The sequence below is a fragment of the Tribolium castaneum genome, chromosome 3 (genome assembly GCF_031307605.1).
Source record: "Tribolium castaneum strain GA2 chromosome 3, icTriCast1.1, whole genome shotgun sequence".
Lineage (NCBI taxonomy): Eukaryota > Metazoa > Arthropoda > Insecta > Coleoptera > Tenebrionidae > Tribolium > Tribolium castaneum.
This window is the reverse complement of record NC_087396.1, coordinates 13,655,228-13,664,769: the sequence shown is the minus strand read 5'-3', so window position 1 is coordinate 13,664,769 and position 9,542 is coordinate 13,655,228. Positions and strand designations below refer to the sequence as shown.

The window sequence follows — 9,542 nt, the reverse complement described above, 5'->3', positions numbered from 1 at the left end:
GCGAACACAAATAATAATAACGGTTTGCACCTGTGTTGCCGACAGCAGTTAATAATAACAGCGAATTTTATCATAAACACACGTTTACAAAAACTAACACAAGTTGCGCAAAACATGGTAATAAAGTTTTCAGTCTCCTTAATAAGCAGTAAATGCTGCAACGATTTTGGTGCACACGTAATATTTCATTTTTTGTTTTTAAGTCGGCATAACAAGTCAGCTTTTTAGGCAGCGTTATATTTCTAAATCAGCTACTAAGTACCTATTTTCAACAAAAATGGTTTTAATTTTTATTAAGGTACATACAAATGTTAAAACAAAATAAAACAATATTTTTTATGAATAAAACACCATATGCTGAGTTTAGGGATATCTAAAGGTTAGGATACGAAACTACGTACAAATAAACCGTTCCCATCTTCGATAGCTCCGTGAAAGCCGCCAGAGAGCGCAGTTGTTCCATTACTAAGTTTTCAGAGCAATAAATTTGAAAAAATAGTTGTACTTGTACGGTTAACACAAAAAATACAGATAGATAAACATTAAATTCTCAATTGTATAATGATAAATTGATAAACATAGTGCAATCATTTTATCATAAACTATATTTCTAAAAAAATTGCATGTGCCTCATATTTTTCTCACTTTTATGAAAAATTTGAGTGAAAGCATGGTATTCAAAAAGCTGATACAATAGATTTTTTTACATCCGTCCACAATTTTTTAGTATTATTGGTGAATGTCAAACGAACAGCCGACCTCTGTTTTATGGTTAAAAAAACACACCAATAGTAAAAAACATTTATTTACAAAAAAATACAAAATTCATACAAAATACTGAAATTACCACCTCCAACTATTAAGACGCGATTTCCTGAGTGCCTCTAGGGCCTTATCGGCCCTCAATTTAGCTTCTGTTTGTACTCTGAAACTCTGAGTCTTGACTCCACTGTTCAAAATAGAATCATGTTGAAGTGCCCCTGAAACTCCCTTCTTACTGAACAACTTTTCCAAAACGTAATTATCTTGACTTTCGTTCGTTTTCCCAACTTCGTGTTTCTTTCGCAGTTTTTTAATTTCGGTTTTAACCAAACCGTCCACCTTTTCGCCCTCAACTAACCCAGTGTTGTCTATCAGAGTCTTGAAAATATCTTTCTCTTTTGATTTTTTTTTCTTACTCCCACTTTCCCGTTTTTCATCTTTCCTTATTTTGTGATACAATTTCGCATTTTTTTCCGAGTATTCCAACGCTTTGGAAAAACTAACACTGGTGTTACAATCGTCAACCTTATTGGTGGGAGACTCAGGCCGCTCTTGCGCTTTCTCCCTATTCAAACGCATTAACTCTAACGGGGTTAGTTGTTTTAACTCCTCCTTCATTTTTAATTTCTCTTGTCGTTCTTCCTCCAACTGGATTTGATACGACGTTTTCTGTTCTTGCGGCTTTGCTATGCTTTTCGCTATTTCTTGGGCCCGATTTTTCATGGCTTGAATTTTATCTTCAGAGAACTGAAAAGTCTCCGACTTTTTCTTCTGTTTTTCGGTTAGTTGTTCCTGAATTTTCACTCTAGCGTCCCGGAATATGTTTGTAGTTTCGGGATTTGAATCGTCCCGATTTTCTGGCAGTGAAAACAGGTCGTGAAGGTTTGATGATTTGAAAAATTTACGCGTTTTTGGGTCCAAAAGGACTTTATTACTGAGAAGTTGCTTCCAAACTTGCCGCTGATACATCTGTACAAAAACTCCTCAAATGAGGAAATCACAAGTTTGTTTTTACCTTTTCTTCAATTGTTCCGGCCGAAAGGAGCCGATAAATCGTAACTTGCTTCTCCTGACCGATTCTCCAGGCACGCTCCCTGGCCTGGGTATCTGTAGCAGGATTCCAGTCAGGATCATAAATAATTACTCTATCAGCGCCAGTTAAATTAACTCCTAAACCACCAACTTTAGTAGTTAATAAAAATACGTCGTAACTAGAATCCTAATTAAATTATTAATAGAATCGGGAATTAATTAATATTTCAAGCTTACTTCATTAAATTTATTTATCAAAGGCTGTCTGGAACTAACAGCCGTGCTGCCATCCATTTTTAAATACGTGTACCCCTGCTGTTTTAGAAACTCTTCAAAAATCGTAATCATTGCCCTACTCTGAGTAAACAACAAAACTCGGTGTTTTTGTTTCTTCCAAATTTTTAGTAAAGCCGACACTACGATCATTTTCCCGGACTTTTTATAATATCCAAATTTTTTATCACAAACGTTTTGATCCTATAAATACATAACTTGATTCAAAAAGGCAAAAACAATTTGTAAGTTATTACATCTTCTGCCTCCTCACCAGCTGCATGTAAGTAAATATCTGGATGATTACAAATTTTTCTTAAAGCTGTTATTGAAATTAGGACGTTTGCTCGTGTTTGGTTTTCCGCAAACCAGTTTTTGGAACTTCCCAAAATCGATGCAACGTGATCGCTCTGTTTAATAAAAACAAAAACAAAATAATAATATATTACAATTACAACCTAGGTGATTACTACAAGAGCTTAGTCCGCGGTTTGTATCTATTTTAATATTTTTTTTTAACTTAGATCAAGAAAGTATTTCCAAAATTGAAGACTAGGTTCATTAATTTATTTTTTAAGATTAATCCAAACTAAATTACAAAATTCGTAAAGTTATTTTAAATTTAAGTTGAGAAAAAGACAAAATGAGTAATATAAAGTTAGACAATAGTGTGTAGATATGTAAAAATTCCAACATTTTCAATCGAATTCGTAATGTAAAAAACATCAAAAAAAAAAAGAAAAAATGTAACTCATGACTTAATTTAAAAATTTAATCAAATTTAATATAAAAACTAAATTTTTTGAGAATAAAAAGCGTGTATAAGCTTGAGAAAAAGGCAAATATACCAAATGCTAAATAGCAACTTTTCAGTTTATTTCTGATGAATTTCTTTGAAATAATTTCTGAAAAATGCAAAGGTAATGTATTTTTTAATGGTTTCGTGGAAAAATATTCAAAAAACCGCTTGAAAGACAAAAATCTTGCATTATACTGAAGTCAAGAACCTGTCTAAACCTTCAAAAAAAAGAAACTACGCCATTTTAAAATTATTAAGTAATTTTTAGGCTCATTTTTTATAAAATTGTTTTATAAAATAATTGTATTTTTAGCCAAAAATAAACAAAATGGGCCAAAAATCGAGATGTTCCAATAGCGAATATAAATAAAGAAAGAAAAACATAAAACAAACCATTAAAAATCCCTTATATAACTCTCGCTGTTCCTCAGTAAGAGAGCAAAACAAAACTTGCTCGCTCTTATTGGGCAAACTGATATGCTCCTGAACTTCATTTTTTGACCTCCTCAATAAGTAAGGAGTGATCAAGGTTTTTAAAGTTGTTGCAACTGACAGCGCTGTTGCTTCCTTCAATTGTTAAAACATAAAAATTTAAACATGTTTCTAAAATTCAAACATACTTGCATAGGAGTTGCATTGGCAAACCCTCCCTGCACTATAGGATTATTAAAATGCTCCATAAAAGTGGCCAAATTCCCCAACATCCCCGGATTAGTAAAATCAAACAAGCTCCAAAGTTCTTGTAAATTATTTTGCATGGGACTCCCAGTCAGCATAAGCCTATGTGGCGTCCTAAACTTTTTCACCGCAACGCTGACCTTAGCGTTAGGATTTCGAATTTTATGACCCTCATCCAAAATCACATAATGCCACTCGAATTGTGCGAGATTTTCTTTGTACTTTAAAATACCCCCGTAACTTGTAACTAAAATTCCCCTATCTTTGTGTATTTCTTTAATTAAGTTTGACATATTCCCCTCGTAGCTGCCACTTTGGTGCAAAATCGCCACGCGAAATTCCGGGGCCCAATCGTGGAAGTGTTTCACCCACTGGTAAATTACCGTCACGGGGCAAACAATTAGCGTGGGGCCCAGACCTTTGAAACTTTTTAACAATTATTTGGTTCGTGAATTGGGGATTAAGTACCGGTCAAAGGAAATGACTTTGCTGTACTCAAGACCTGCCAAAAAAGCGATCACTTGGACGGTTTTCCCCAGACCCATCTCGTCCCCTAAAATACCACCAGCGGACTGTCTGTGAAGGTTCCACAACCACCTTACACCCTCTTGCTGGTAGGGGTATAAGTTACACCAAATTTTTAATGGTATTTTTAGACCTCCTTTAATGGTGTAAAAATCGGGGATTTCGGAGTCCGCCTCCTCGCAATTAATTTCAGATTCGAGCTGTTTGTAGTGCTCTTTTAGTCTGTTTTTGTAAGACTTTAAACAACCGTCGTCTCTGATTTTTTCAACGCTATTTTTTGTTGTAACATTTTTTTGTTTCCTTAATTGTTTATAATCTCTCTCGAGGTCGCTGTCTGTAAGATCGTATTTAAAGAATAAAACAAACCTTAGTGATTAGTGATTACCTTCACCCTCAGAAGGAACGTATTCACTCCCAGAATCATTTCCTTCTGCCTTTTCTATTGCAACTTTTTTCTTCATAGGTTCTTTTTCACTAGCACTACGTTTACGCTTCTTAAAACCCCTCTTCTCCTTTTCAGTGAGCTTGTCAGCGATTATTTTGCTTTTATCTTTGACTTGTAACGTCTTTTTGTACTCTTGTATTTTCCTCAACTCTTCTTGCCGTTTGATGTAACTCGTGATGTCTAAAGACGAAACTTTCTCCTGTTTCTGATCCTCAATAATTTCGCCTTCCTCCACATCCTTTGTTGCATTTTGTTGCGTAAAAATATTAATTTCTTCCAACGCTTGTTCTTCTAAAGTTTGTTGATTTTTGCCCCAAACGTTAATCCCTTGGGCCAACGTAAGCTCAGCTAACTCTTCGTCCTTCAAAAATAATAAGAAAATGTGTGTGAATTTAAGTGAATTCTTGCCCTCACCTGCTGAATATCGACATTATTTTTTGAGCAACTCGCAATTCCGCAGTCTTGATCCATCTCTTCTCACTAGCACAAAAAGGGTTACTTTTATATTACAAAAGGCTTATTCAACTATTTTTGGAGGATTTAACTTGTTTATTTTCTTTTTTAAACATTCACTCTAACCTCTCGTTTTTTCTTCAAATGTCAAACACCTAGTGATAAACAAACAATTCCCCAAAAAAATCAAATTAGGGAAAAACAATTCAATTTACTACCTTTTGTGTGATTTTATGTTATTTATTTTAAAGAATTTTCAAATACAACTTTAAAATTCAATACAGCAGTGTTATATTTTATGTAATTAATGTTTAGAGCAATTCCTAAACTTAGGTAGCAAAAAAGTTCTTTTTGGAACTTTAGCAAATACTACAATAAAATTAAGTCTTTGTCTTCTTTGACCCCCTTCCAGAGGCAGGGGCCTTCCTCTTTGGCGCAGTCTGTTCTTCCAAACCAAACAACATTTTGAAACTTGCTCCCAAGTCACCCAACCTCTTATCAATCGCAGCACTGTCTAGCGAAACATCTTCAACATCTTCCTGAGGTTCTTCAAGCAGCTTGGACCTCAAATAAGCCTTTTTCTTGGTGAGGGAAGGATTGGTAAACATTTTGGGGTCATAGTCGAACGTTAGATTATCAATTAGTTCATTGGTTGTTTGGAGCATTTTCTTGGAAAAACTTTCGTTTGGCTCCTCAGAGGCGAGAGCACTTGGGATGGGTTGGTGATCATCATTGAATGGAATTGTTTTAGCGACAAAAACCCTGCTATTGTTCATAAACTTCGGGATAAATTCCACGAAACAAATTTTATCAAGCTTTTTCAATTTTCGGAAACAGACAAGAACTTTGTTCTTTTCCACACAATACTGCCAAAAACTAGCAAAGAGGTCCAGCTCTTCCTTAGGATCCACCTCGATGATTACCGGGTTTGTCAAAACAATGCCCACATCCGTGACCCTGTCAGACACCTGAACTAGGGTGTAACCAATTGGTAGGTCTGTGTTTCTAATTTTGAAGCGTTCACTAACACTGAACTCGAGTGAGCCTAACTCATAGTCAAGCTTGTAGGTTTCAATGGAGTCATTTACTGTTTTTGAAACCTTTTTCAAAAGTTTTCCACTTTCGGAAACGGAAGCGTTGTTGTAAAGTCGTTCCTCTTGGACAAACGACTTCTGCCTGATTTTAAGAAACCGTGTTTGGTCATTCGCAAAAGGGAAAAACAGCAACCTCCTTTGATAAAATCTCCTGACAACTGAGGAAGAAAGTTTCTCAAATAAACCATCTTCATCTTCCACAACTGTCTCAACGGGAGGGCTCTTAATGATTGAAAATAACTCATTGTAGAAAATTTTATAATCGAAGTTGGGCTTCATGGTCACCAACTCGAAAGTGATATCATTAGACTCGAAATTTTTTGCTTCGTTAAGTGCAGCAAATCTTTGGTTCTTGTCACCACGAACGGGGTTATCGTCGTTGGTTATGAAAATGATCGTTCTTTTGTAGAACACCGAATTGACTTCCTTGAACTTTTTTTTGCAAAAGAGGAAAAATGAACTCAAATTTAAGCCGCTTTTTCTTTCATACATATCCAACAATTTTTCCTGCGACAATTCATTCTTTTCTTTAAGCAATTTTATTGATTGTAAGATGTTATCGTTGAAATTGACAAGCGACGCTGAAGCATCTTCACGTGCCAATACCACACCAAAAGGGCTCCAGCTTCGCTTATTTTGGACAAATATTAGCGAATTTGCCAGATTATAACAGGCAGAAATGCAATCCTTAAACGGGGTATTGCCATCGCTTTCGTTTTTAACAAACATCGAAGGGTCGGTATCGATTGCAATGAGGACGAAAGATGGTTTGTAAAACGTGTTAGAACTTGCAGATTCGTCTCCTACGTCTTCGTTATCTGACATCTGAAAAGAATAAGTTCATAAAACATCTTTATTTATAAACGTATTATCAATAGGTAGTAACATTTCTCACCTTGATTAATTAATTAACAGTAAACAATCAAAAAGAACAACAGCAACAAGTTTACACAAAGTTGCGCCAAATTTGACGTTTTGTTGACAATCCCCTTGAAAGCGAACCACCAGAAAACATAAATCCAAAAATGCGAATAAATAAGTCTAACATTTACTCTAACTATATGTTGCTGTACAACGGCACAAATTAATACGCGCCTAACGTAGTTTTTATGAAAAAGAATTAAATTAATTGTGTTTTCTATTATTCGACTTTGTGAGACTTGTAAACCTTGAACTTGGAATGGTTGACAATTAGCTATATAACCTTACTTTTTTCTAACATAACCTTGAACTGAGAGATTTAAAATATAATTTGCAAAATACACTATGCCCGTGGATCACAAAAGAATCAACGGTCCGGAAATTTCAATTCCGTACCAACTATTCGACAAATTAAATACAAAATCGTTGAAAACCCAATTCAGTGAAATAGTGCAGCCGAATGGGACACGAGCCGATGGCAGGACATCAACCGAACATCGAAAAATATGTAATTTGTCTTTAGGCCCTTGCGTGTTCCTTGATCTAATTTTTAATTTTCTAGTCTTGAAAACTGGGGTTGTTAGCCAGGCCAAAGGCTCAGCGTACATTGAATTAGACCAAACCAAAGTAATCGTGTCTGTATTCGACCCCCGCGAGATACCCAACAAAACTGACTACAGTTCCAAGGGCGAAATCTACTGCGAGTTTAAATTTGCACCCTTCAGCTGCCACAAACGTAGGTTGCACCAGCAAGACGCTGAGGAACAACAGTTCAGTGCTATTATGAAACAAGCGTTGGAATCGGCAGTATTCAGGCACGAGTTTCCGAATTTTCAAGTCGATATTTACGCAATGGTGCTGCACAATGATGGGGCTGCTCTAAGTGCGGCTATCACGGCAGCTGGGGTCGCCTTAGCACATGCTGGGATTCCAATGTATGATTTAATAACGTCAGTGACTTTAGCTGTGCAAGGGAATCATCTTTTGGTCGATCCAACTTTAGAAGAAGAACGTTTATGTCAAGTTCCTCTGTTTAAAGAAGAGGAAAACAATCACGGGATTGTTGTGCTGTCGGTTTTAGCGACACATGAGCAAATTTCACAATTTTATCAGAGTGGATATTTGTCGTACGCTTGCTTGAGTTCAGGCATTGAGATGCTTACTAATGCTGCTAAGGACATCGTTACTTTAGTTAAGAAATGTCTTGTGAAACATGTTATTAAGAGTGTAAGAATTGTTGAAGATTAAAGAAATAAATTATATTTTATTTAAATATTTTTTTCACTGTCAAGTAAGGCACTAAAGTTGAATTTTTATTACAAATATGGAGTTAAAAAAACAAAAAAAAATTCGCGAAGTATGAGAACTTTGGGATGTTATGCAACCAATAATACAGACTTTAGTAATTCAGTCTTTTTTAAACACTTTCAACACGATATAATTTATACTGAGAAGTACTTCTTGACATACACTTCAAAGTAGTATTGGAAGAATTTAAGATTTTGCTCAAACAATAAACGAATAAAAAATAATACCTTTTTAATTTTTTTCTTGGTCTCCGTGGTGGTCAAATTCAGAAATTAAACCGTTGAAAGTATAGAAATATGATGTCCTAGACTTTTTGAAAAAAAATTACTTCTTTACAATTTTTTGTATCTTCAACCATATTCGCAGCATTCGCAAAAATATAAAATGGAACGTAAATTGAGCGTTAATTCTTTGCGCACTGTCCCATATTTATCAAAATGCTGGGAATACGGTTGAAGATGCAAAACAGTGTATGGGACAAAGTTGTAGAAAATTAAATTTTCTTTAAAAAAATCTGGACACCATATTTTTATCTTCTACAGTTTAGGTATAAATTAACTTTGCATTACTTGACCACCGGTCAATTCAAACGAATCCTTCGCTTCAGCGTCTTTTAACTTTGGAGTCTAAACCATTAACGTTAAACATATTGTCTCCAGACTTTTTTAGAGGAAATTAAATTTTCTACAAATTCTACAAACATTTTTCTTGTATCTTTAACCGTACTCGCACCGTCTTGAAAAATACGAGATGAAACGCAATTTTAAATTTTAAAAAATTTTTTCTTATGTTTCTTATATAAACTTTAGCCGTCAGTTTTTCACAGTCTGTTAAGAGAGTAGACTAAAACATTTCTGAATTTTTTTCCAAGTAATTAGAGAAGTGGTTGAATTTTAATTAATTTAAAACGTTTTGGCGCCGAGACCGTTTTACGCTTGAAGAGCCCTAATTTTTACTCTACGGTATTATTTTTTGGGTTTAGAAACTCCTGCGATTTTGTATTTCGTTATAGTTGTAGTCCCCCGTAGTTGCGAGGCCTAGCAATTAAATTTTCGTAATGATAAACGTAAAAGGTGTTGTTAAAATTCTTCAAAATGTAGCCTTTGTAGTATCTTTCTTCTGTTTAAATTTTTACACCACTCAATGGCTTTAGAAAATAAAATCAAAATAGAATTAAAGCGTCTTTAATTAAGTATATTTTATTGGAATATAGTCAGTGGTTGTGAAAAGTAATATTAATTTTGTGTCTGGC

At 34.8% G+C, this 9,542-nt stretch overlaps 3 protein-coding genes across 3 annotated transcripts; 1 reads left to right on the top strand and 2 right to left on the bottom strand.

The window, feature by feature from the left end:
• Nucleotides 1-789: 789 nt before the first annotated feature.
• LOC664195 (DNA excision repair protein ERCC-6) lies at nucleotides 790-5,129 on the bottom strand. The gene is made up of 9 exons (XM_008197660.3): nucleotides 4,929-5,129; nucleotides 4,455-4,875; nucleotides 4,013-4,403; nucleotides 3,487-3,970; nucleotides 3,260-3,433; nucleotides 2,325-2,477; nucleotides 2,032-2,271; nucleotides 1,778-1,981; nucleotides 790-1,731 (listed from the first exon to the last, which is right to left on the bottom strand). The coding sequence occupies exons 1-9, from the start codon at nucleotides 4,983-4,985 to the stop codon at nucleotides 844-846; spliced, it is 3,012 nt and encodes a 1,003-aa protein (XP_008195882.1). The 5' UTR covers nucleotides 4,986-5,129; the 3' UTR covers nucleotides 790-843.
• Nucleotides 5,130-5,234: 105 nt separating this feature from the next.
• Nucleotides 5,235-7,099, bottom strand: LOC664190 (inverted repeat-binding protein). The gene is made up of 2 exons (XM_970203.4): nucleotides 6,957-7,099; nucleotides 5,235-6,886 (listed from the first exon to the last, which is right to left on the bottom strand). The coding sequence occupies exon 2, from the start codon at nucleotides 6,884-6,886 to the stop codon at nucleotides 5,348-5,350; it is 1,539 nt and encodes a 512-aa protein (XP_975296.1). The 5' UTR covers nucleotides 6,957-7,099; the 3' UTR covers nucleotides 5,235-5,347.
• Nucleotides 7,100-7,187: 88 nt separating this feature from the next.
• On the top strand, nucleotides 7,188-8,255 carry LOC664182 (exosome complex component MTR3). The gene is made up of 2 exons (XM_970195.4): nucleotides 7,188-7,490; nucleotides 7,545-8,255. The coding sequence occupies exons 1-2, from the start codon at nucleotides 7,328-7,330 to the stop codon at nucleotides 8,228-8,230; spliced, it is 849 nt and encodes a 282-aa protein (XP_975288.1). The 5' UTR covers nucleotides 7,188-7,327; the 3' UTR covers nucleotides 8,231-8,255.
• The last annotated feature ends 1,287 nt before the right edge of the window (nucleotides 8,256-9,542 follow it).

What these genes read in the sequence shown, in the direction of transcription:
- LOC664195 (XM_008197660.3), bottom strand. Translation starts at nt 4,985, where the DNA reads ATGGATCAAGACTGCGGAATTGCGAGTTGCTCAAAAAATAATGTCGAT. An exon ending in CCAATGCAACTCCTATGCAA is followed by an intron (nt 3,434 to 3,486) that starts GTATGTTTGAAT and finishes TAACAATTGAAG; the next exon opens with GAAGCAACAGCGCTGTCAGT. An exon ending in CTGGTGAGGAGGCAGAAGAT is followed by an intron (nt 2,272 to 2,324) that starts GTAATAACTTAC and finishes ATGTATTTATAG; the next exon opens with GATCAAAACGTTTGTGATAA.
- LOC664182 (XM_970195.4), top strand. Translation starts at nt 7,328, where the DNA reads ATGCCCGTGGATCACAAAAGAATCAACGGTCCGGAAATTTCAATTCCG. An exon ending in AACCGAACATCGAAAAATAT is followed by an intron (nt 7,491 to 7,544) that starts GTAATTTGTCTT and finishes TTAATTTTCTAG; the next exon opens with TCTTGAAAACTGGGGTTGTT.
- LOC664190 (XM_970203.4), bottom strand. Translation starts at nt 6,886, where the DNA reads ATGTCAGATAACGAAGACGTAGGAGACGAATCTGCAAGTTCTAACACG.